The sequence below is a fragment of the Pavona decussata genome, unplaced genomic scaffold, assembly GCF_977016875.1.
Source record: "Pavona decussata unplaced genomic scaffold, jaPavDecu1.1 SCAFFOLD_91, whole genome shotgun sequence".
In the NCBI taxonomy this organism is placed as follows: Eukaryota; Metazoa; Cnidaria; class Anthozoa; order Scleractinia; family Agariciidae; genus Pavona; species Pavona decussata.
Window position 1 is genome coordinate 927,878 of NW_028145508.1, and position 27,693 is coordinate 955,570.

Sequence of the window (27,693 nt, forward strand, 5' to 3'; positions counted from 1 at the left end):
TAAAATTCCGGTAATTCAATTGCAAGTACAAATAACTAATTAATCCGACTTCAGCTAGGCACGAAAAAAAAAAACAACCTCAAAGAGAAAAATCAATTAACAAGATAGCAGTTATCACAAACTGAATCGACAAAAGCTCCACATCTGTCTTGACATAAGGGAGGCCATCAATCTGATTTCTTATTTCAATGCGGCACGTTTTTCGGAGTGAATTTTCACAAAGGATACAATCTTAATTACCGGCTGTTATCAGTAATTTCGCCATTAAAGCCAAAGGTTCTGGAATTGGTCATCTTCCAATTTTCACTCACAGGGTCACACTGGCCATTATCGAGTCAATAGCGGCGCTGTAAGAAGCGATTCTCGAGTTCACTGAGAGGCGTTTTTTGTGGTTCGTGAAAAAAATGTTGTGCACGAAACATAGATAAAAGATGTTTGTGACTTACGAGGGAAAAACGTACCAGGGAAAACTAACAAAAGCTAAGTGCAATGTCTGTTCGCAGGCTTATTCAACTTGGATTCGGATTAACTCAGCCTCGTTCCCAGGGTCTCCCCTCTTCATACGTCAGGAGGAGAGACCCTGGGAACAAGGCTGGATTAGCTGTGAAGAATCATCGCTGCGGGTGGCGGGGGAGGTCTTCAAAATGTATTGCTGAAGATGGCAATAAAATTCACTAAGGCCTAATTAAAAATACAACTGGGTTGAAATAGGCTGCCGCAGCAAGTGAAATTCGCACTATACTCATGCAATTCAATTTTCATTTTTTTTATTCACACTTATTACAACGAAATACAATATAACTTATAGTAAGAAAAAAATTAAACGTGCAAAGCAATTTATTTAGTGATTTTACATTCTACGGAAGAAGTGCGTAGTGGCCAAAGGAGCAAGGATTTCGTGTTGGTCACTACCTCATTACCTCTGTGCAAACTTCAACCATCTCAGCTAACGCCTTTTTTCGCGTTCGAGTCAGCTATCATTTTTAAACAAAACGCTATTTCTCAGCTGACAGTTAAAATTTTCGCCAATTCTTAGCTTTCAGGTAACTGCATGTAGACCCCGGAAACTAGCGAGACAACATCACAACAACTGGTCTTCACTGCTCAATGTTTTATTTTAAGCACAAGTTAAGGTTACTCTTTACTGTCTACACGCATTTCCGTAGCAGGGGCTCATAATCCTTGATATTAAACACCGTTTAAAATGGTTAAAACCATTTGATATTAATTATTTCCAATTCCTAGGTTCTCCTATATTTGATTACCAGGTTATAACAACAACAGCGAGGAACACTAAACTATGATCGCGTAATTTCGAAGAGATCACGAATAATCCACTCGCAGTAGACAAAACCCGCAGTTTAAAAATCCAACAAGGCTTTTTATATGCCATTTTAGGAGAGATTTTTGCGACAATCTTAGATGCGATTTTACCCCTCGGCGAAGAAATAAAAATTCAAATGAATTAATGAATTACGTCTACCCAGGTCCCTCCTTCCCCTCCGAGCCAAGCTTAACAGTGATTAGCTTGACAGTGATTGGTGCGTTACGTCAAACTCGTACCCAGAATCCTCATGCTCTCTGGCCAGCGACCAGCCGGTGGCCAATGGCCAAAGAGCCGGAGGACTGGGTACGAGATTGGCGTTACGTTGGCAAAACCAGTACCGTGACGGGTTTGCGATGAAGATTGCTTTTGAAAAGCATCATAAGATTATTTATTATTGAGCAAGCTATCATCATGTGTGTGAACATTAAACAAAACTGTGCACATTTGTGATACCTACAACAGCTCTGTTTTCGCCTTCAACGGCCGCAAGGTTTCAAGTTGGACCGAATCAAGCCGCCCTGTCCGCTCCATATTATATTACTTGACATATTATCTTAAATAAGAACCTAATAAATATCTGATAAAGGAAATAAATGCACCAATCGTTTGAGGTGATTCCATTGAATTGTATTGCGCATTATTTCGCTGAAAACTGCTATGGATTTTACAGAAACGGCCATTGATTCGACCTAACATATTTTGGTCTGAAAATTCCTCTTCGATCTCTGAACTTCAAGGGCCGGTTATACAAACGATATTCAGACGAGGCTTGACAAAACCGCGGTTTAAGCATATTGTACTCCATTAATCCGGATAACAAAACATTTTTTACTGCTATCAGTGCCAGGAGGGCCAGTATAAAGCAGTAACTAAAAGAATATTTATCTACTTAAGGACGGTGCCTACTAAAACAGACGTATTTTTGCGCTGTTTATGAGATAATCAAGCAACAATTATTAAAAAAGCGCTAAAATACAAAGCAATGTATGGCATTTTTTTTCCCAAATCGAAGATTAATTATCACCGAAAAATGCGTGGTTACCCCCCAATTTTCTTTTTGGATTCCCATAGCTCTTGCTAAGATCTGCTTTTCCCGCATAGTCATAAACCACTTAACAAATCGACGGCAGTTTTCTATGGTCTATACTCTTATAGACCATAAAATGACGTCAAAAATGTTCAAAACTCAAGTGGAACCACGAGCCGCAGGCGAGTGGTTTCACTGCCAAGTTTTGGACATTTTACGGCGTCATTTTATGGTCTATAGGAGTATAGACCATAGAAAACTGCCGTCGATTTGTTTTTTACAATAACATGGAAAAAGTACGAGCGGAATTGGCTATTTTTTTCGTTAAGAAAGCGCGCGCGTTACATCTGACGTCATTTTTATTGTCTGTACTCCTATAGACAATAGCTACGAGCCAATCAGCGCGCAGGAATTTGGACAGTTATTGTAAAATCAGGTTTATATTAGACAACAGCACACCTTCCTGTGGTGCTGTTTATTATGCTGTACAAGGTGGTTCTAGGTTTTGAGTCTGTGAATGAATCCTAAAGCGTGACCATTCAAATGAAAGCTACTGAGCAGTACTTTAATGTGGTGCTGTTTATTACGCAAGTCTGTGGATGAAATCCTTAAGTGAGACTATTCAAATGAAAGCTACTGAGCAGTACTTTCCTGTGGTGCCGTTTATTACGCCGTGCAAGGTGGTTCTAACTCTTGAGTCTGTGTACAAATCCTAAAGTGCGACCATTCAAAATGAGAGCTATTGAAGCTTTGGTGCTGCTTATTATGCTTCAAAAGATCTGCATATACCACATTCTTGGGTGTCACCACTCAGATGAGGGCGATCTAGCAGCTCGTTCCTGTAGAACCGTTTAATTCCCCCTGTTCGTCCAATATTTTAGCTCCCTGATCCATCCTCGTCCCTGTCTTCTTCCCCACTGTCCGTGATGCCGCCGTGTTTATCTTTTTCTTCTGCTTGCTGTTGGTGTAGCCACATGTTAGCATACACTCCTCCTTCTGTTACCAACTCGTCATGCCTGCCGTGAAATGAACAAACAAATGTTCAGAATACCTCACTAAATAAAGCCTGGTTCACACTAGCGACATAACGACATAAGGGCGAAGTCATGCAAGTGCAAAATATAAATTCACCCTTCACCCTACACTCTCTTTGCATATATATATAGCGCGCGCGGAATATTTTCTCATCCCTGATGATGCCGTTGATCGGCGAAAGCTTGGATTTTAGTTTTTACTTTTAAACAGCAGTTTAAGGCCTCAATTGAACAGTTTTATATAAATTTATGCGTTTGAAACTACTGCAGTGCCACTGCCGGGTCAAATTGATTTAAGTTCGACGTTTGGAACAGGCCTTAGAATTAAACTTGAACGGCCAAAAGGGTACGTATCAACCATTCTGTTTATTCGATTGTGTAATGAAGACAAATCATGGTGGGATGTTAACCCTTTTAGCCCCAATGGTGATCAGAAGCTAATTTCTCCTCACAATATCACCACTTTTTCAAACACACAGGTGAGGAGAATAAAGGAAATGATCAGAAAAGATAAAGGGCCAGTTATTTAAATAGAGTCTAACTTAGGCCGCGGATTAAGACAATCAGTGGACCTCCAAATCTGTTTATGAGTGGTTTATTTTAACCCTTTCACTCCCATGGGAAATGTCATATTCTTGTAAAACGGCAACTGTGAACCCCTACGCCAACTGTAATACACCAATTTAAAGGTTTTATCTGGGGCATTGTATAAATCATCCCAGCTAAGACAAAGGAAGTAACAGAAGAGAATGAAAAGTGTTTAAAACGAGAAAATATAATCCTTAAAATACATCTCACTTCTCGTATACACTGGGTATACCCATAAACTATAGCTTAATTTGCAGATCTCAGCACATAGTTTCTTGTCAAATGGTGACTTGGTCTTAAAAGTGTAAGAGGAAAAAGTTACAAAAAATGGAGGGGTGGTAAATCATGTCTTATGTAGGAGGGGGGTAAGATTTTATGCTTCCATTGTGCAGATCTCTCCAAGATCTGTTTGATGTCCAAAGTTGATACAAATTGACCCAGTATTGGGCACGTAATGACTTTTTGTGCCATATGGGACTCTTGGGAGTAAGAGGGTTTAAGTAGATAAATAGTTTTCTAGTCTGGGATGCAAGCCTTCTTGTTACCGTCAGCAGCAGGCAATGTTTAGATATGACTGTTGGCAAAATTGAAAATGGCTTAGAACGTGGTTTCGTTAAACACCGTCTAAACTGTCTTTTAATAACTGACCCAAAATGTTTTGATATTAAAACAAATTCTCTCAACCACAATCATAAGAAACAGATGGAGAACAGTGATGAGATCAGGCATCTTGACAGTGTGTCTCACCTTCCTCTTTCAATGATTTCACCGTCCTGGACAACAAGAATCTGATCTGCGTTTATGATCGTGGATAACCTAGAGGAATAGAACAGGTATTAGGACAGAAAGCCAGTTAAGAGGTAGCGTGTGAACATATAAATACATAGGGCGAAAAGAAAACTCCGCTCGGCTCGTTTCTCTTTCCTCCCTATTCATCATCATCATTTATTTATTTACCTTATTAAAAAGAAATCATTCAATTTACAGTCAGGGTAATGGCGAGGAGACCTCAAGAAACCACCAGGCTTATAAGAGAGGCCACCTCGGCTGTCATTAATAAATAAAAAATATGGTGCTGCGTAAGTGCGGCTTGGTCAATTCATGATTTTACAAATAAAAACTCAAACATTTTTTCCTTAATAATTAAAGGCGAAAAAACTAGATGAAGAAGTAATTGATATTGGGAGAGAGTTCCAGATTTTGGGACCTTAGTAAAGGACTGTAAATTGCTGCGACAAGGACTGTAATTTGTGCGACAAGAATGCGATCGAGAGTGGTTGGCTGTTCTAGTGCCATAATTATGCACCTGGCTACCTTCCTCACTCGGGAGCCTGTTCACAGGTTAGATAAGAGCCCGTGTAAGAGAGGACCATATCAGCTACTTGAGCAACACTTTCATGGCCGGGATGGGACCTTCAAAAGGTTGGGCCAACCTTTTTCAAGTTGTCACTGTGTCAATAGAGAGGTTTTCAATTGAGTTTTGAAAGCAATTTGCGTTTGATTTGGTTTCGGTTTGCTGCGTATCTCCGATTGGTTCCCAAAACTCGCACCATTTTCTCAACCAATTAAAACCCAAACTAAAACCAATCGCGCCTCGCTCGCACGCGTTTTCCCGCGCTTGCCGTTCTTTAAATGCATTTGCTTCGAATCCTGATTGGTTCGTTACGCTGTTTGCACCTGTTGTGATTGGTCAGGGTAATTACTTTGGTTTTGGTTTTACGACACTCAGTCGAAAACCGCTCAACTAAAAACGATTAAATCGCTAAATTAATTCGCTTGCTATACTCCTCATGGTGTTCTAGGGGCATTTTGTGTGTGAACGAGAGTCCTTAGTCAAAATTTAAGCACAGTCATGACAAAGAAAAAACGTAAAAAAAAAAAAAAAAAACACGAAAAATATAGCAGATTTCCTGTCACATAGCTCCTTTCGTTTAACCAACCTTTAACCTTTAACCGCCACTTTCTAAACCAATGGGAATTGAAACCAAAACCAATCGTGTTTTCGCCGCACGCGTTTTCCCACGCTTGGCGCAAGTTACATGTATTTGCTTCGAATTCTGATTGGCTCGTTGTGTTGTTTACATCTGCTGTGATTGGCCAGAGTAATTACTTTGGTTTTGGTTTTACGACACTCAATTGGAAACCGCTCTAGTACATGATTTCTTCTTACAATGTCACCACTTGAGCTATCGTATAGGTAACAAGAATAAAGAAAATGATTTTTTCACGAAATTCTCCCAACAATTAAAGAAGAAATATGTGGAAAACAGTGAAGAGAACATCGCAGCCCATTCACCTGTGAGCAACTACGATGGTTGTCCTGTTGATGCACATGCTGTTTAAAGAAGCCTGAATGTTGCGTTCTGTCTGGGTATCGAGGGCAGACGTCGCCTGAAACAAATTGAAAACCATAACGGAAAATTGTACATAAGATCGCCGCAAAAAACGCTCCTAAAATTGTACGCGAAAAAAAATAAACACCCAAGTAAATCGTGCCTAGGAGAGTGTTATTCACTAGGGACTTAACGCAAACACGAAGCCGACGGCAACGAAAACGTCAATAAAGAAAAGGCTTAATGAGCTAAACAATGCTGTGCACGTGCATTACAAGTTTTGATACATTTCGTCGCCATCTTCGGCCGAACAACAACGTGAAATGCCCAAATGCAAGGTTCTATGGAGAGCGTGAGCACATGACAGTAAATTTTCATTCTCAGTGCTAACTTAAGACCGTTCCCACCAGTTCTGTTACTGGATAGTTCGGCTACATTGTACATTGCCGTGGTTGAACGACGGTTTTTGAGAGAACAATACTCATCAGATTGGCTGGGTGTAAACCTTACCTCGTCCAAGAGGACAAGCGGAGGGTTCTTCAAAAGTGTCCTTGCAATCGCCACGCGCTGCTTCTCACCTCCACTGAGCTTGAGCCCGCGTTCACCGACGATTGTTTCGTAACCTGGAGAAAGGAAAAGTAGTGCGCATGACACAAAGTAAGGACGGTGCCTCGACACAGCGGCGAAATGAGTGCGCATGCTCCGCAGATTGATTCGAGCGTGAATCGATTTCAGAGGGGAAGGAATAGCAGCGTTTTTACACCTTTTACACTGTGGCAACAATTTTTTTCTCCAAGAAGTTTACCTTCTGAGAAGGCGATGACAAGAAGTCCTCAAGCGATAACAGGGTACGAACTTCGTACCCATGTTACGAATGCTCCACTTCAATCGACAAATTCACACCTATTACCACAAAATTTTTTGGTTGAATAAGATATGTGATGGAGGAAGTTCGAAGGAACCTTTCCTGATTTCTTTAGGACGGTGGCTACTAATTCAAAGATATTTGCGCGGTTTATGACTATGCGAGAAAAGAAGATCTAAGCAAGGTTATTAAAATTGAAAAAAGAAAATTGGGGGTGACCACGAATTTTTCAGAGAGATTAAGCTTCAATTCGCAAAAACAAAAAAACAAAAAAAGCCATACATTGTTATATATGTTAATTTATTTCAATTATTGTTGCTTAATTAGATCTGTAAAATGCATGGTTAGCCCCAATTTTCTTTTTGGATTTAAAAATATCTTGCTAAGATCCGCTTTTTTCGCATAGTTATAAACCGTGCAAAAACATTAAGTTCTGCTACTTTAAAGACGAAAATGGTGAAATGTTTCCGACAGTACTTTGGTTTAGATAAAATACTATGGGACATTTTTTTACTCGTAAGTTTACTCACCCGATATCTTTTGCGATTAAGTAATCTATTTTAAAGGGACACTGTCACGAAGATTTCGCTGTATTTTAATCAAAGCTACTCAAATATTTAACATAGAACCTTTTCTCTAGCATGAAATTGTTGGTAGAGCACCGGGAGGAAAATATTAACTGATTTTTCCCATGAAGAACAATCTATAAATCAGTTTTTAGCACTTTCCCCAAAATATACGGGGAAAGCTTGAAAAAATTGCCGATTTTTTCAAGTTGTAATCCATTTCCATCCAAGCTATCCGCAGCAAAGGATAAAAAAATACTACCTTATGTATACTCGTAGGGTACTTGTTAACAATACTAAACCATTATTTTAACATTTCCATCAATACAAATATGTTTTTCGCTATTCAAAAGCACACTTAATATCGGTGACACTTCTCCTTTAAGGTTCACATAAATTGTACACATTGACTGTCGAGGTACACCTGCTAACCATTAAAATCCTTTAGTGTGACACGTACCGTTTGGAAAAGTAAGAATCCTGGAATGCATGTCTGCTGCTGTTGCTGCTTCTTCTATTTCATTGTCTGCGGCGCCTATCCGCCCATACTGGATGTTATACCTGGTACGCATAACAGAAAAACGGTTTATATTGCAGGGTTTGTCTCCTCCTAACCTGTGTATCGGGCGTAATCGGGGAAGGGTAGGGGGAGGAGGGGAGGAAAAAGTGCTCCCCTGCTACCAGTTCTCTCTCCTTTTTTCTCACTTTTCCTCTCTCCCCCACCCCCTCCCTCCCCCCTAATTAATCTCCTCACCACATTCCATTCTTTTTGTTATCCACAATGTTTTTTCGTACTCTGACGAGCTGCCAAGCCACTGAACAGTCATGCTTTTAAATTGATCCTCAAAAATCAACATTTCCACATTCCAATTCGATCCGGATTATTGTCAAGCACTTTACCTCTTAGCTCTTAGCTCCCACGAGTCTCCTGTAGCTCAGTGGTAGAGCATCCGAACTAGTAATCGGAAGGTCTTAGGTTCGACTCCTGATAGGAGCACTCGGTTTTTTTCCGAGTATGCCTGTGTCATTTACCGATTAATACATCATTCTCACTTTTCCTCTGGTTCAGGAGATTGCGCAAGCACTCTCCGTGTTAGTGACATTAAATAAATCACTCTATCCCGTACTCCGCAGTTGCCACGAAATTAGCTTGTGCTAAGTTACAGTCTACAAATTGGTGCAATGGGTCTACAGGTTTGTTCTGCCTATTGCTTTATAACTTCAGTTCACTTTGGAGAGGTTTTCACTTGTGAAAGGTTGAAAATGAAATGTTTGTATGTGGCTGGGGCCATCACTTAAAGGGGAAGTATCACGCGAATTTGATGTTATTTCAAAACCTTTCAAAACTTCTGTGACATCAGAAACCAAAAAGAAAAAAAAAATGTCTAGTTTTGTTTTCACCCCAGTGCAATAAAATTGTCCATTAGTGCCTCTGGCCAGAGACAGAGTAGGTCGGAATGGATTGAAACTTGAAAAATGTTAGGCTGACGTTTTTTCAAGTTTTCGCGTTTTTGTTTCCAAAATGCGCTAGAACAGATCACGAGTTATTCCTTTCAAGAATTGAGCCGATTTCTTTCCTCTCGTTGTTCTAGAATTATTTTGTAGCTAAGTGAAGGTGTTATTTCACCATTTTTAACAAAAGAGGTCAAAAACCCAAGATACTTTCCCTTTAACCACTATTTATGAAAGGCTGTTCACCTATGGGAAGTGTTTGTTGGCAGACGCACATTCATTTCTTCACAAATACCAACAAATACGGACATGGCTTTATTGCGGAGCATTTTGTACCTTATATTATTGTTGAACAAAACTGTGTCCTGAGGAACCACTCCTATGACCTTACGCAAAGACTTCTGGGTAACCTGTGCGAGGCACAATATATCCACATTATACACATTAATAGACGTCAATCTAATACACAGGTTTTGCACGTCACATTGCAAATGGCTGTAAATCCTTCCATAAAGATACCAGACACGAATGATGGATCAGAGAATTTACTCTGCAGTGTATGTTAAAGAGCCGGGGAAGTATCACGAAAATTTGCTGTCATTTCAAAACCCAAAAATGTTTGACTGTCAGCAGAAACAACGAAATAATTGTCAAGTTTATTAAAAAAAATAACCACCCCAGCGCAATAAAACTGTCGATTAGTGCCTCTGGCCAGAGACAGGGTAGGCCAGTTTGGATTGAAACTTGAAAAATATTAGGCTAATGTTTTTCAAGTTCTCGCATTTTTGTTTCCAAAATGCGCTAGAACAGATCACAAGTTGTTTCTTTCAAGAATTGAGTTGATTTCGTTCCTCTCGTCATTCTAGAATTATTGGCAGGTGATTGAAGATCTTATTTCATCATTTTTAACAAAAGATATCAAAAACCTAACGATACTTCCCCTTTAAAGTGTCTTTATATACACTGCAGAGCAGAGTTTATTCTCTGATCAAAGATAGGAATTCTGAGTGAACTCTATCTAGACCGGGCTGTTTTTCCTCTTCTGGGGCTGGGGTGGGGGGGGGGGGGGGACCTCCTTAACTCCGCGGCTATTGAATTTATGTCAATGACACTTTGAGTATAAATAATACGTCCAAACACGTTTTCTTTGAGGTCCGCAACGAGAAGTGATGACGTGATATTAATTAAAGAAATGTAATTTTAAAAAGTGGGATGAGTATTTTTATTTTCTGAAGAAAAGTCAACAGTAACCGACCAGATCAACTTGCTCGTAGATAACTTTCTGAAAAAGTCACCAAGTTTAATGGCTTTTGCGCAAATAATAAAAATGATAGTTAGGTTCAAAGTCGCCATACGGTCAAAGCTACGATCAGTGATGAAAATATACCTCATTAGGAGCCTGTGACACCAAGATAATAAGTCACCATCCTTTGCAATGTTCTGTCCGTTTGCGCAAATTATGAAAAGCTATTCAGGGTCAAAGTCGCCGAGGGCAAAATCACTCCCCCCCCCCTCCCCCTCCATCTAGATACGGTCAAAACTACGATCAGTGATGAACATATACCTTATTAGCACCCTTACACCAAGATTATCAGTCACCAACCTTTGCAATGTTCTGTCCATCAATAGAGATGGCTCCAGAGTCCAGATCATAGAAGCGGTACAAGAGCCTGATGATAGTGCTCTTACCACTTCCTGATGGACCAACAAGCGCAACCGTCTGTCCAGGATACACCGTGAAACACAAGTCTTTAAGGATCTGTTTTCTGTGGGAAACACCAAAAAATGCTTGCTATAATCCACTAGAAAAGGACTACATTCAGTCTGTTTTCCCCCAAAATTGAACCAGGACACGGACACAAAGTTAAAGACCACGTTTCAACCTGGAAGCTAGTATTAGGGACTTCAGATTTGACAGATTTGACTACGAGTACGACTTTTCAAATCTAGTTTGCGTGGTTTAGATAACCGCTTGTCACACTAATCTTGTTTCTAGGGTCTCTTTATCTTCATATTCAAAGAGAACAACCTTCCTTGAATCAACAATTACACCATGTAAATCTAAAATTATCCTTATAATTCTCACATTGCCATGTTTCATGTTCATTTTGTTGTCACTGTTTATCATAAATAGCATTTTTGTCTACTTATTATAAATTCAACTCCTAACGCTTCGTACATTAACTAACTGAAGATGACACAAGTCTCTGTCGAAACATGTTTTGTAAACTTAAAGGTTTTTGTAGTTTTCTTTAAACTTTTGTCCCTTTATCTGCTCGTAAACAACGGGAAGGAGCAAGAGTTCTGGGGATGTGACTGATTTGAAATTTCAAAGTCGAACTCGTAGCCAATTTCGTGCTCGAACTCTGATCCGAAGGTCCCGATTAACTATCCAGGAACCGGTCCGTACTAAAATCATTCTCGAACCCGGCCAATTAATCTGCAAAACGAGAAAGCATCCTCAAACCTAGTCAGTCGTCAAAACAAAAACTCAGAACTCTTCACACCGGTTTTCCCTGTTTCACAATTAAAAAAACTCGCAACTTAAAACTTACGTGTCTCTCAAAGAAAATCGCAAAGTGAAAACTAGCATGCGTCTTAAGGACGGTGCCTACTATTGTTACTGCGCTACGTTCGGCGCATCTCGAGATACTCGGGTTTCCTATGGGTGGTGCGTACTAATACAGGGAAATTTTTGCGCGGTTTAAAACTATGTGGAGAAAGCAGAACTTAGCAAGTGCTCTTGGTATCCAAAAAGAAAATTTGGGGTAACCATGCATTTTTCAGATATAAGTAAGCTTCAATTTGGAGATAAAACGCTATGCATTGCTTTGTATTTTACTGCTTTTTAGAAAAATTGTTGCTTAATTATCTCTGAAAAATGCTTTAATAACCCCCAATTTTCTTTATGGATTTCAATAGCCCTTGCTAAGATCTACTTTTCCCGCATAGTCATAAACTGCGCAAAAATACCTCCGTATTAGTAGGCACCGTCCTTAAAGAAAAATTAGTGAGCTTACGCAACAGGACGGCTGAGGGAAAGGGACGGCGAAATATCATTGTGTGACCAACATGACATCGTAGCACCTTCACATTTTTAGGCGATTTTCGACTAAAACCGGTTTTCTCTCATCTGTTACAACGCGAAGACGAGCGGTAGGAATGCTACAATCTAGAGTCATGAATACTTGGCCGTCACGTTGGTAACACATCCACATCAGCCGTATTGTTGCGTAAAGTGGAAAAGCCTTGTGTCTGTAAATGAGTGGAGAGCACTTACTCTGGGAGATATGAAAAGTTAACATGTTGAAACTCAATCAGTCCATTGGTGACTTTGATGTCAGGGGCATGTGGCTCATCTGTCACCTGTTATGATACAAACAAGATCAGCGTAGTACTTCTCCTTACCATGCCACTGCTTGATCAAACATTCAGGTCACAAGAATTAAGGTAATGATCACCAAAGAAAAAAATTTCTTGATTAAAGCAAATTCTCCCAACTATTACCGTGAGAAATATGTAGAGAAAGGTGAGAAGAATGTGCATTTTGATAGATAAGACATTATTTAGCTCAACATATTATTGAAGGGATGAGAAGAAAAAATAAGCTATCTTAACTCTGGGGAAATCCGGGCAAGAACTGTAGAAAGAAGAGAAACATGCAGTTGTGCAAAAAACCAACCTTCCAGCTAAAGCGTCCAAACAGATCAAACTGTATTAGAGCGGTTTTCGATTGAGTGTCGAAAGTAATTTCGTGTTTGCTTTGGTTTTGCATTTCTACGCTCTGTGATTGGTTAACAAAACTCGCGCCACTTTCTTAACCAATGGAAATCCAAACCAAAACCAATCGTGTTTTGGCCGCACGCGTTTTCCCGCGCTTGGCGCCAGTTACATGTATTTGCTTCAAATTCTGATTGGCTCGTTATGTTGTTTACATCTGTTGTAATTGGCCACAGTAATTTCTTTGGTTTTGGTTTTACGACACACGATTGAAAACCGCTCTAGTCTACACAAATGTCTTTAAACGGCAACAAAACGATCTAGTACCCCTAAGTAAAAAAAAAAAAACAGTACTGAGCTGTAATTTGTTAATTACCTGTCTTTTCTGTTGAAACAAGTCAAACATGTTTTCCATGTCAATAAAACACTGCTGAATCATCCTGTAAAGAAAGTTTGTTCTTAATAAATGGCATGATTACTAAGCATAAATTATGAGGACTTAATTACCGTGGTATCTACATCTAGCATACACCAAAAGTACGCTAACTGGGGACACAATGAAAAAAAAAAAGATTAAACAAAGAGTTCTACGGGCTTCTCCATTTTGCAGTAACTGAAAGCCAGAGATGACATGAGCCAAGTTGCCCAGAGCATGCAACAAATCAACCTCAGAGAGACCTCAAGGATGGCTAAAAGGGAAGAAGCCACCCCAGCCACACTTGAGGTGTCTAGACTGACTTGTTGCAGGCTAGTTAGCTCTCGGGTCGTAATAATTTCTCTTGGTGGTATTAAACAGCCTTGAAAATCCACATTTTGTGACAAACATTATCCAGCGAGGATAATGCACCGTAATGTTACTCACTATATTTCAAAGAAATGTAATACTGTCACTTTTCAGACCTTTTTTTAATAGAACCATTAGAATCTGGAATACCTTAGCAAATGACCTTCAGCTTTCATGCAACCTTCAGATCAGTCAATTTAAATTCATTATATACAAGTATTATGAAGACGCCTTAAAATATAACTGCGACCCAGAGGACCCACGATCCTGGAAAACTATCTGTCCGTCATGTAACGTTTCACGTAATGTGTTTGTCCATTTTCGTTGTTTTTAATCGCCATATTTAAACTCTGGGACCACTGTAATTGACTTACCGCTGTTGTGATATCCCTGCCTAATTTAGCATTTATTATTCCTTATTTTAGCATATACTTATTCCTTTATTATACTTATTCCTTTATTTTTCTGTATCATGTAATAGGCGAAGCTAATAAAATAAAAACAAAAAACTAAAATAAAATGAAATAAAAAAAAAAAAATGTGTTTCCACTCTCTCACCTGTAATAAGTTCCAAAATAGTTAAGAGGTACGTAGAGTTGTATCGTGTAGGAGACAAACATCACAAAATCGCCAACCTACAAAAAAAAGGTTTTAAATGTTTAAAAACCAGTTAAACCAGTTAAACCTGTCACCGTCTGGCAATGGCTAGGTGTACAGAATACACATCGAACACAATAAAAATGCCATTTATTTCATATTAGGTAACTTAGTGTTAAGCACAAAAGCGCTCAACAAAATCACTTACTCTATAAAGAAGCTACAACGATAAAATGGTATGATAAAGAGAACACAGTATAAAAATGGACTAATAAAACATTAATGCCAAGATCCTAGAGTCAGTGTTGCAGGTTGTTAGAAATTCAATTACCTGGCAGGCTATTTGTTACTATATTTGAGTGGTTTCCTTTTACAAAATGACTGTCTAAAACAGGTCAAGACAATAGACACACCTTGTTTGGAGTTAGTAAAGGGTGACCAAAGCCACTTTATACAGGATGACCGCTTGACAATGTGCTGCTCAAGGACGGTGCCTACTAATACAGAGGTATTTTTGCGCAGTTTATGACTATGCAGGAAAAGCAGATCTTAGCAAGGGCTACTGGAATCCAAAAAGAAAATTGGGGGTAACCACACATTTTTTTAGAGAAAAAACTCCTAAAATACAAAGCAATGTATGACATTTTTTTTTATCAAATTGAAGCTTTATTATCTCTGAAATATGCATGGTTACTCCCAATTTTCTTTTTAAATACCAAGAGCACTTGCTAAGTTCTGCTTTCTCCGTATAGTTTCAAACCGCGCAAAAATATCCCCGTATTAGTAGGCACCACCCATAGGAAACCCGAGTATCTCGAGATGCGCAGAACGTATGCGCAGTAGCAAAAGTAGGCATCCTCCTTACAACAGGTTCGACTGCCTAATTCAATTACCTGCTGTTAGATTATAGAAGCTGATGTATTGATTTCACTCACCACAAGCTTTCCATCGCTTACTAATTTGCCGCAGTAGAGTGTCCCAGCCAGCAGACCAGCAGTGATTATCGTATTCTGAGCAGTGCAGAGCAGTGCAAGGGATGCGTTGACTTCCCACTCACAGTCCTATGAGTATCAACAAAAAAATGCTACAGTTACAACTAAGCAATGTGAAAATTTGATAGACAAAAATAAACGAGTCAAAATGTTACAGTTACAACTAAGCAATGTGAAAATTTGAGAGACAAAAATAAACGAGTCAAATTCGTATTTCAAACAGATACATTAATAATAATTGTTTATCAACATTAGGGGAAGAGGGAGGATCACTATTTTTTTGAAATGTTTCCACAGGTTCTCTCTTTCTACTCAAACAACTACAGGGTATTAAGACTTTCTTTGGCACTTTTTTAAAATATTTTTGTGCCGTCAAGTGAAGAAGTTTCTTGTAGAGTTTGAATCTCACAGCTGGCCAGTTAACAGGGTTGTTAATCCCTTTGTCAGTAAAGTGTTAGGAGACTATAATCTGTTCATGTTGTCCTTCAGCAGCATGGTTAAGAAATCAATATATAAAACTGTCCAATTGAGGCCTTAAACTGCTGTTTAAAAGTAAAAACTAAAATCCAAGCTTTCGCCGATCAACGGCATCAGATTAATTCCTAACCTGGCACAAAATGTGAACAAAGTCGGCAAAAGCTTGGATCTTAGTTTTCACTTTTAAATAGCAGTTTAAGGCTTTCATAGAACAGTTTTATATATTCTGTTAGGAGACTGTAAACAAGACTGACAAGCCTCAGCCATTTCATCTACATGTATGAATGCATCCACAAGAATAATTTGCAATTCAATATAAAGCACAATTGCAAGACTAGGGTGTACCACAAGGTTGGATTTGGAGGTTCAGTTGGGGATGGCTAGTTGAACAGTAGAATCCTTCAGGTGCGTTTCATGTCGTCCCACAATCTAAATTTGACTCAGGATTTGGTGCACACTTCACAGTCAGATTAATTCCTAACCTGGCACAAAATGTGAACAAAGTCTCAAGACAAGTGCAGTACCTACACAAAAAAATAGGTTCTAGTTGTGCTTCAAGCATAAGTGGCTCATGAGTTTGGCCATCACAGGATGTCCAATATGAAGCGACTAGGAGTATTGCTACTCCCCCCTGCATGGGATGTTAGTCTATCACAGGATACCCATTATGAGGTGACTCCCCCCCCTGGGTGGGATGTTAGTCTATCACAGGATAACTAGTATGAAGTGACTACGAGTATTACTACTCCCCCCTGGGTGGGATGTTAGTCTATCACAGGAAACCCAGCATGAAGTGACTAAGAGTATTGTTCCTCCCACCTGGATGGGATGTTAGTCTATCAAGGGGTTACCCGCAGTAGTACATTGCCAGTACCCAATTATACACCTGGGTGAAGAAAGACAATGTGGAGTAAAATATTATAAAGAAAGGAAAACACAAGACTAACGTAGCATGACCTTCTGCTCATCTGACCATAAGCCAGATGTCTGAAAGTCCAAGCTTCTAACCACCCCACTTCCACACTAAGATAGCTATTTATTATTAATTATTTGACATTAATTCACAATTCCAAGTGGTACCTGGTAGTCCTTAATAGCTTGGTCAAGTCTTTCCACTTCAAAGTCCTCTCCACTGTAATATTTCACCTGAAAAATGCAATCAATATTATAGCATGACCATTACTGTTACGTGCAATCAAACAAGGTTCAAGGAAAAACACCCTACACCACATTAGTGAATTTTGAGGAAGGTAGTATCAAAGCTTGTCTAAGTGCAAATTATAAATATATGTCATACTAACAAATACGTAGTTTAAGGGAGATGTCACAAAAAAGATGGTGACTTTGTTTGCTAGCCTTTCTATTATGTTACCCAATGTCGCAGTGGAAGTTGTTTAGGATGATGTTTTGACTGAGCAAAACCAGGAGATCTGGGGTAGGTGACCGACACAAAAAATACAGAAAAAGAAAAAGACAAAAAATAATGGGTATTATTATTCCACTATTACGTCATTTCGGCAAATAAGGTCAAGAGAATGCGCAAAATATAAGACCGTAATACACTGCAATGTCCCGGTTTGACCGGTTTACAACAGAGCGAATATGGAAAAAGAGATTTCACTGGCTTTCTGTGTTGTTTACGTCATTCACATGTGCCGAAACTGATGGACAGATACATAATGCCAGGTGTATTTCAACACTCTTTCGAGAAAAGAAAAGCTAACATAACAAAATATTTTTGTAGTGGAATAAATCTCTTATTTGATGGTTTTACATATAATATGCGAGCAATGAGCAAAATGTCAGCGGGTATTACACTGTATATGTAAAACCATCAAATAAGATATATTTACTTCCAGCAGCACATCACATACATGATCAGTAAAACAATAATTCCAGAAGTTCCTACACTGTATCTTCTCAACCCAAGTCATTGGATGTTTACTTACTGTATACCAAGTGCCCTAATCAAAACTGGGATGACAGAAACATTTCTACATTATTGTTAGTATTGCAATTAATATTATTAGTAGTAAGATAGTAAAAACAAATGCCGACTACTCTGAGGAACCATTGATTTTTATAACTTCTAAATAAATATTATACCAAGAAATCATGAAATAATAATAATAATAATAATAATAATAATAATTATAATAATTAAAAAAAGAACCAACAGGGTGTCAGAGCTGGAAGAAAGTAATTTAAAATCAAGAATGTTACAGATAAAAAAAAACAATAATAATTATAATTACTCTAGACTTTTTAGCAAAATTTTCATCTTACCGTTTCGAAGTTCAGTAAGGAGTCCACAGCTCTTGCTTTGGCAGCGTTATCTTTCTCATTCATTTCTCGTCTGAACTTTGTCCGCCATTCAGTAATCACAATGGTGGCCACTGTAACAAGTGATATGGAATTTTTCAAACTCATTAATAATTCATTGGAAAAAGCCAATTAGGTTTGTGTAAAAAAGCCAAGTTCAACACTCTTGCCCTCTAAAATAGGGAACATGAAGGTCATCAAGTCTCAGAATTATTTGGCAAAATGATGTTTGTATGGAGATGGGTTAAAACTAGCTCATCCGTGTACAAAAGTCTGACCATCAAATTTCTTGAATCTTCACTATTTTAAAGGACAAGATCTCTCAAACTTGGCTGTTTTATTAACTTGTGAATGCATGCATGCACAATGAACGAGTTATCACAATGTGGGGGAAATGTTGTTCATTCCATTGGGCTGTAAACTTTTAGCAAATATGGCGTGCTCATCGGGTCACTTTGCCTGTAGAAAACTCCGCCAATGTACAAAGTCTTTGAAAGTTATTATTTTGGTGAGAAAAGCTGAGCTCAAGCAGATTGAACTTGTTGGTCAAGTCAACAGGAACTTTGTGCAAAATGGAGGGAGAAAATACGACATAAAAACATCTGAGTGTGTTCTGTGCTCATTCATGTATTGTTCTTTGGCAGTCCGAAGTCATTTAGCTGTTAAAATCATTGCGCCACGGGTGCCAGATAGTCAGACACCAGAAACAGTTATTAAATATAAAATTAATCTCTGCCAAGGCAGATGTGCAAGTGTAGCGCAGTAGCATGCTGCATGCATGCCCTTTGAGCCGGAGGGTTTTGTGTTATGAAATGTGTCAAGTTCACACTTCATTCCCTCAATGCCGCATGGTGTCCACGAATCATTGTAACGTAGTTTGATACAAGTACTGTACGCTTTACGGTTACCATGCTTCAATTCTGCTTTCACGAGTTAATTTAAGATGTTTTTTCCAGGAGTGTCATTGGATTTTCATTTCCTGGCCTCCATCAAAATTTAAAGTTACCACAATAAAGGTCTACGGTTCTTGTTACATGACTTACCAACGTACAGCGCCATGACCACGAATATAAGCAGTCCAAACCAGACATTGAAAGCAATTATGAAGTACACAACTGCCACTCCAATGTCAACAAAGGTGGGAATTATAGTGAACAAAAGGTAGCTAAGGTACAAATTAAAACAGAGCTGACATTAGTGATGGTGTGCGCGCATAGTCAAGGCCTAATTGACCAATTGACTGTTCATACAGTGACTACTGCTCCACATTGGTGCAAGAAAAGGTGCCGCGGGGGGAAGGGGGGGGGGGGGGAGTACAACCCTACTCCCCAACACCCTCCCTAATCATCCCTCTTTCCTGTAAGCAATATGAACAGTTGAAGTACTATATGGGGCTGCGTCCACTGTTAAGAAAGGTCAAGAGGAATTATAATCACTGACTTACACTGTACTCTAGATTTTGCTGTTATGTCTATGGCATGAGATTTAAGTTACATAAAAATGTTTTTTTTTTTTTCATTAATAGCACCACTTGATACAGAAAACTCATAAATTGCAAAACCATAGAACCATGAAAGGAAACAATTTATTATTTAATTGTGATGTTCCAGAAAATCTCTGTGTTTCTAAACAGAGGGGGAAATTCCAGGTTACAGTGCAAATGGACAATCATATTTTTCTTTAAGATTTTCAGCATTTAAGACCCCCCTTCCCGTTGGATTGTCCTTGATCGGGTTATTTATTTCATCTTCTTTTTATTTTAATAATTTTTATTTTGTCATACTACACACACTACAAAATACAATACAGAATAAAGGTTTGCAAGTCGAAGGTAAAACATGGTGAGGAAGCCTAAACAAAACCACAAGGCTTATATGAAATTACAGTTTCCTCACAAAATACAAGAGAGAATGACAAGGTACTTAACTATGGATGAGCAAGAGGTAGAAGATCGGATAACAAATAAACCCTTCTCCAAAACGGCAGCAACAGATCTTGAATGAGTTAAAATTGAACTGGATGAAAAACTGATACCAGCACTGGAAAGAGCTCCTTTACTTTAGTAACCTTGCAAAGTTTCAGCATATTAGGTGTGATATCAGCTTAGGAAACGTAAGATGACATTTAACAAATTTACAGACGTTTGTATGACTGGGGGTTTACGTCACACCCCCAGTTATACAAATGCCTGAGTGTAAATTTTTCATTTTTCAACTTGCATTTTCTCAGCTGATATTACACCTGATATGCTGAAACTTTGCAGGGTTACTAAAGTAAAAGTGCTCTTTCTAGTGCTGGTATATGTTTTTAATTTTAACTTATTTGAATTTTCGGCCGCCATTTTGGACAAGGGTCTATTGTATGTTTTAAAAATATATTTGTATTTTTTGAAGGATGCAAGAGATGTAGAGCTAATGATCTCAGAACTAAGAGTATTAAAAAAACTTTGGGCTTGGGCCAATATGGTACAGTCACAGTTGACGCTACCCAAATGCAGTGAACTGACATTTCTGACACAGTCTTTTGTCTTCGGAGACAGAAGGAGACAACGATATTGTAAGCCAAAAGAAAATGCATGCCTGGTGTTAAAACCAATTTTTTTTTTTCGCAAACGAATGCTTTTGAATCTAGTAAGAGAGATTGGGGTGACTTACTACAGCTGTACCATAGAGGAGACTCACTTCAACAGGTTGTAGATGCTGTTGGCGCCTCTATCCACCATCCTCATCACTTCTCCAGTTTTACGATTTAAATGCCAGCTGAGTGACAGGCTGTGAGATTGAAGACAAGGTAAAAAGTAAATATCATGATATTCTCTTGATAAAGGGCCACTCCTTGAACAATGACCATTCTTTTTCAAACTTAAATAAAAGTGTGTACTTTCAAGGGAAGTTGTCAAAACTACTATACTCAAACAGGACCCACCAAACCACAAAATAGATCTAGTGGTCTCTGCCTGCACCCCCACTTCCTCAGCCTCAAAAGATGGTGTCTTTATTGCATGGCCAACCCCTCTATCCAGCAGTAAAAATGACAATGACATTCAAACCTCACTTTTCTTGTTCATCTAGCAATGCTGACTCTTGCTACAATCATGGACAAAACTGTTGAGAAACTTTAAGTCGATCTCCAAATTTGACCGCTACAGTGATATGTCGACAATGCAGCCCCCCTCCCCCTCATCAATGTAGCTCTGACGCTGAAAAAAAGGCTGGGACATCATATAGTCCAGCCTTCAAAGCAACATTGAGTTAGGGGGAGGGGAAGTGAAGGTTTGGTACTCTCCAGGCAGTATTTTCTTTCAGGTAGATTGAAATATATGCACAAAATTAGCAGTTTTCTTAACGAATCTTGTCCATGATTGTAGCTGAATATTTCTGTATCAACTCAAATGTTAAAGCCAATAACATTGGGGGTGGCGCTTATTAACTTTTTGGGCTTTCAGGGTGGGCGTTTATTCAAGGTGGGCGTTTAATCAAAGGTGGGTGGTTAATCGATTAAATATGGTAAATGTAATGTGTTGTTTCTCAAATTTGTACCTTTTATTCAAGAGAGAACCCGAGACATGATTTTCAAGGAATTAACACCTGGTAAGTTCTATTCACCTGTGAAGATGTGCAAAGAGTTGCACTTGCAGGGTTCTATTGGTAAACTGTTGAATCTTTATCCACAGGAACATCTTGATGCTGTTCAGTAAGCCAAAACCCCCCGCACCACCACCCTGTAAGAATCTCAATGTCACATAAATGAGAATGAGATGCCAGGGGTCCGCGATTGCCCCCTTCGCAGGTGAGAGGTGGTTCACTGCAAAAACAGAAGGATAGGGGTTAGTTACTAGAGAAACTGTATGGGTGCTCTGTTGGTGTGTGTGGGGGGGGGGGGGGGGGCGACATGCACCATTTGCAATGTCTTACGTGTTTGGTCGAGAGGACAAAAGAACGAACAATTAACAGAACAATGCTCCTCGCCAAAAAAATGCAGCTGCAGGTTATAAGGGTCCAGTGAAAACTGTAGAGCTTTTGAAAGGTGCAGGTCTACTTGTTGGTGGGTAAGTGGAAACAAATATTTGGTTTTTACCATCTGGGTTGATTAACCCTTTAAACCCTAAGGCAATTAACTACATTTTCTCCAGATCCAGGACTACAAACTCAATGTCCATGTATGATGTATCTTTTTAAAGCTACTCATGAGTGTATTTCATAACTGATATAATTATGAATGAGAAAAATTATAGCTTTGAGATAAAATGGCCTTAAAACAGAAAAATTTAAAAGTTCAAAAACGTCCCAATCCTTGTGTATATTAGGTTTACCCCTAAACTATTAATAGCTTATTTTGCAGCTCTCAACATCTTCATTAATGTGAGAACTGTCTTAAGACCCACAACTTCTAGGGGAAAAAAAGTTGAGAAGTTATGGGGGTGGTCAACTATATCACATGTGGGAGGGGGTTAAGTTTTCATTGTTTTCATGAGTAGATCTTCAGAAGACCATCTTGGTGTCAATTCATAGAGATCTGTCAAATATTGACAGAGTTATGGCAATATGTGCCAATTGGCACTCTTAAGGATTAAAGGGTTAAGGTAATTTGACCACCATAGAGAGATTCAAGATTTGCTCTGAAGAAGGGACAATGTTTGAAACATCAGCATTTTACACATGTAATCTCTTTACCGTAGTCAAGTCAGTTGAAAAAACCAAATAATAATATAACAATTATTATAATAAATTAATAATTATTACATGTATTATTATGGTAGTAATTATCATTATTATCATTATTATTATTAATAATTATCATACACTTGTATGACTGTATAATTATACGTAACTTATACTGGACAAGGTTGTGCAATAAAATTAATGTGAAACTCACCTATTATTTTATACGTGTAAGGGACCAAAACATTGACTGCACGGCCAGCACCCAGGATAAGAAAGCACACTACAACCTTGAGTTGAAGGACCCTGGTAACAACAAAATGACATTGAAAAAGACTGCATGATTGTACAGTAATCTTTGTCTTCTGTGGTTGAGGGGTACGGAAACCCCCCCCCCCCCCCCCCAAAAAAAAAAAAAAAAAAAAAAAACTTCAGGACAGCACCAAAATTGAATGAAAAGTCATCACAACAAGTAAAGAAACACTAATATGAGCTAAAAACATACAAGTTACAGAAATAAAAGTAATAATTCTTCTTCTTCTATTTTCTGGAAAAAAAAAAACCACTGCCTGAGTGTCAAAAATATGGTGGCCATGGTAACATCAATGTCAATCAACACTTACTGACTACATCACATTTTATGCAGGAAAAGCAGATCTAAGGCAAAGGCTACTGGGATACGAAAAGAAAATTAGGGGTAGCCACACATTTTTCAGAGATAATTATTATAATAAGCTTCAATTTGGAAAAAAATGTCCTACATTGCATAATTTGTATTTTAGCGCATTTAGAACTCTTGTTGCTTTAAATTATCTCTAAAAATGCGTTGTTACCCTCAATTTACTTTATGGATTCCAATAGCTCTTGCTATTGGATCTGCTTTTCATGCATAGTCATAAACTGTGCAAAAATACCTCAAGTCTGTATTAGGAGGCACCATCTAATATCAAAGAATAAATTCTCCTATCTTGTCCCCATGCTTTTCTTATAAAAGTACTGGGGAGAAGTTATTAAAATATCAAGAAAATTCACCTTGGGTGATCATATCCTTAATTCTCGTGACCTCAGGGGTTGAATAAGCATTGATATTACAAGGAGAAATTTGATGCTGATCACTGTTAAGGCATAAAGGGTTTTCACTCACCTGTCAGCCGGCCATAAGAATGGCCATAGCAGTTTTGTTTTGCGCCATAAATCTTTGAAAGCTGATTGTCCTCGGCGATCAATCGCCTAAAAAACAGCAAAATTATTTTAAGCATCTCCTTACTGCTTGATAATCAACAAGTGTACTGATTTGAAAGAAATGTGCTGTTAGATTAAAAATGGAAGGAAAAACACCCAACTTGTGTGCAAATTTGAACTTTATCAAAGTGAATGCAAATCATTGCAAGAAATAGATCACAAATCATAGCAAGGTCACCCAAGTTCTAGCCAACAGAGTTGCAATCTATACAAGGAGACATTCCGCAACATTTTGAGAGTTTTAAATCGACATTAAGAAGTTCCCATGGTTACAACACTAGAAATGGCCAGTTACCAAGATATTTACCGAAACCTAAAACGGAATGCGGAAAGAGAGTATCGTACTACCAATTTAGTAATGACTGGATGTCTCTCCAAGCAAACATTACAAGGCTTTTAATGGATAAATATTTCTAGATAAACACCTTATTGTTCATAGATAATCATTTGTAAATAGTTTTTAGGTTAGTGCGTGCTTTTTTTTCCCCTAGATTTTAATATTTTTACTTGTTAATGGAGGACCTCCCTGAAAACCATGTTTTTATATGACTGGCGCTTCCTCCTTAAAAAATTATTTATTATTATTATTATTATTATTATTATTATTATTATTATTATTTCACTGAAACGTGCATTCACTTAGAACTATACTTGACCAAGGCCTTGCAAGGGCTATACATGTAGATTAAAGTGCGAGTGAAGCAAATTTATTCCTGCGCAGTAATAAAAAATGACCTTTGAAATGTAAGATTCCAAAGTTTGTGATGTCTAGGGTTAGACTTGAAGGGGTGCGTGGAATAGGGCCCTAAGTGACTTTTGATGTAAGACCAAATTCTTCTTTTGTTCCACAAGCGAAGACAAGGAAATTTGGAAGGAGAATCTAGCAACTGATCAGAAGTCACTTTGGGCTTTTTTCCAGGCACCCCTTCACTTGATGATTTTACAAGTGCCAAAAGTTGGACTAATTTGACCCGAAAAACGGTTGTTAAATTTTCATGGTAAAAACATGACATGACATGACAACATGTATCCACTGACATAATTTTGGGTATAATATGATGGATAGTGTGAAAGAGAAGGCTAGAGGAGGGAGATATTGTGTTGCTGGTGCTCTTAACAATTAAAGTTGTAAAAACAGTGGGAAAACAAAGGGAGTTCGAATGCACCAGTTTTCCTTGTAGGAAGAAATTAGTAAATATAAACAAAACTATTGACCCCAACATTGTGTCACAAGATGGAGTTTTGTCATAAACTCAACCCATTTTTCAGGTTTAAATTAGTCCAACTTTTGGTGCTTGTAAAATCATCAATTTTCACTCTATACAACTCAAACTTTGGAATCTTACATTTCACACATTATATTACAACTAGGCAAAAATAAATTTTGCTTCATATGCACTTCAAAAATTAGGCGAGGAAGAAAACAGCCTAACCGATGATCCTTCCAGGAATGTTGGCTCTTCCTTGATTGGCACTTGCGGCTTTGGCGGCTGATATAACCCTGGTCCTTTTAACCCAAGGAGAAACACCAGCACCATGATCAAATAACGTGCAATAAACAAGCCAAACTCGGCTTCTTGGATGCTTGTTTTCCGACCAAACCACCAGTGTGGATTATTCCAGGAAATGAAGGCCAAATTCTCAATAATGAATGCAAAAGTCCAAAACAAGAGTAGGCCGAGAGAGTGTCTGCCGACACGAGCCTTGAAATACTGTTTGCTTTCAGTGCGTAGAACAAAAAGTGCTATTATCCAAGTTAAGAACATTCCAACATTAGTGACAACAACATATCCTTGCAGTCTCTCAGGTGCCAAAGAAATCTTTGTTATAACATCGATCACTGGGACCAGCACAAGACAAATGTGTAAGAACTGTTGAAATGTGTACCAAAATGATGTACGGTTGTCTCCATGGACAAACTCCGCTGGATTTATCACGAAGCTATCCTCCAGTTCACTTTGCCCACCAATGTGCTTGCATCTCAACAAGGAATTATTGCTGGGCTGGATTTCATCCCTTATAATTTCCTGAACAGACGTTGATTCCACATCAGACAATAGCCCATGTCGAAAGCTTTCTGCATGGATCTTTCTCCTTTTCCATAGTTGGATCAGGGACAGTAATAAGACCAAAAAAAGCAAGACGGCAGGGGGCACAGTACCCATGATACATCGTGGCAAACCAGAATCTTTAGATGACTGACTTGACAAGGTTTCATTGAAATCACAATACTGACTGCAAATCATTGTGAATCTTGTCTACTGACTGTAAATTCTGACAGTCACCTGTGGAAATATTAAAGGGAGAGTCTTGGGTCAACTTTTAATTAGTAACAGCCACTTTGCCAGAGAGCCACCTTAAATTTTCAACAATTTAGTGTGGCTCTGAACCCCTCTCGTAGGATTTTTTAAACTTTGCAAAACATTGTATCTCAACATGCTGATTAAAGTTCCGATAAAGAAAAATGGGGGTCACCAAGCTCGATTTTGAGTACCTCTGAAGAACCTCTTAAAGTCACTGTTGCTATGGTAATCCATTACGTGGAGAAAATGACCAAAACTTGTTCACAAATGTTTAGGCATGTTTTTTATACCATTATTGTTGTAACAAGTGATAAAGATTATGGTTCTGTCAATCTATCAAACTATAAGTGCTGCAAAGTGATGGAAACCAGTGCCAGCTGCCTTGAGCTTTCTGGTATAATAAAGCACATGGTAATATACCTGCCAACTCTCACGCATTATGCCTGAGTCTCACGCCTGGGGACTAAGGACATCGATCTCATGCATCAAGAACAATTTCTCACGCCTGACTCACAAATCCGGACGAGTTGTTCTAAAAACACTTCATTTCATTTCAGATTTGTTATGCATCATTTCTTTGCTCTTTATAACAATCGCAAAAGCTTTCAAGTGTGTACAATCCGTTCGAATCGTAAGTGTTCAAAAATCGTCGGAAATCTTCGGAAGTGGCTCGGACTTTTTCGGAAATCCCGGTCATGACGAGACAAAAATCGCCCGTTTGACTCAGAAAAAGTTGGCAGGTATATGGTAAACCTCCTCAGTGACAGCTCATTTTAAAATGTTTGAGATAATTTGTGGACTAAACAGATATTTTCTTGAGGTTCCATTTTTTTGTTTTCCATTTCCACAGTCAAGAAGTGGGCCCTTCGGGCTATAAGCTAAAAGCAAGCTTAATTAACTTTCTGTTCTTGGTGCATAAACAGACTTGGAACCAGAGGAAGTTTAAGCGCAAGTTTTGGGGTCTTATTGAACCTAAACATCAAATCATGTCTTGTGCAGCTGTATATAGAACTGACAAATTGTTATTTTAACCTAAACTTGAGGTTTTTGCTTTAAAATAAAAGACGTACCTTCACAAAGCACTCTTGCTGAAACTCGACACCGGCATTGTGAATCAAAATTGAGAATATTCATGACTTTGTCAAGAGCCTGGTGCCTAGAATTCGTCCAAAATTCTCGAGACGTTGTCGGGTCATCCTCGGTTCGATAATCGAGTACCAACGGATATTTGCCATAAATTTTCAAGGATTTCGAAAGAATGTATAGCACTTTTCCAGAAATTGTTCTAAATAAACGAATTCTGTGTTTCAATATGTTTAAGCGAAGTAAACAAAAAGACAGACAGAGGAGAGCTTGACCCAGTCTTCCAGAATGATTTCCGGATATTGTACGACTATTTTCGA

The 27,693-nt window shown here is 38.5% G+C and overlaps 1 protein-coding gene across 1 annotated transcript; it reads right to left on the bottom strand.

Moving 5' to 3' along the window:
- Nucleotides 1–745: 745 nt before the first annotated feature.
- On the bottom strand, nt 746–27,536 carry LOC146474101 (ATP-binding cassette sub-family B member 6-like). The gene is made up of 20 exons (XM_085117372.1): nt 27,361–27,536; nt 25,421–26,272; nt 23,890–23,975; nt 22,960–23,051; nt 21,690–21,888; nt 20,766–20,855; nt 19,128–19,249; nt 18,049–18,158; nt 16,843–16,908; nt 15,229–15,354; nt 14,255–14,331; nt 13,289–13,352; nt 12,473–12,558; nt 10,796–10,958; nt 9,529–9,602; nt 8,201–8,301; nt 6,820–6,932; nt 6,273–6,367; nt 4,724–4,792; nt 746–3,370 (listed from the first exon to the last, which is right to left on the bottom strand). Exons 2-20 carry the CDS (start codon nt 26,231–26,233, stop codon nt 3,232–3,234), a joined length of 2,685 nt encoding a protein of 894 aa, XP_084973498.1. The 5' UTR covers nt 26,234–26,272; nt 27,361–27,536; the 3' UTR covers nt 746–3,231.
- Nucleotides 27,537–27,693: the final 157 nt, after the last annotated feature.

Bases quoted from the DNA above. Each gene is read 5' to 3' on its own strand.
- LOC146474101 (XM_085117372.1), bottom strand. From the start codon at position 26,233: ATGATTTGCAGTCAGTATTGTGATTTCAATGAAACCTTGTCAAGTCAG. The intron at 13,353-14,254 runs GTGAGAGAGTGG...CTTTCTTTACAG, and splicing joins TATTTTGGAACTTATTACAG to GATGATTCAGCAGTGTTTTA. The intron at 3,371-4,723 runs GTGAGACACACT...ATTTCACGGCAG, and splicing joins GAAATCATTGAAAGAGGAAG to GCATGACGAGTTGGTAACAG.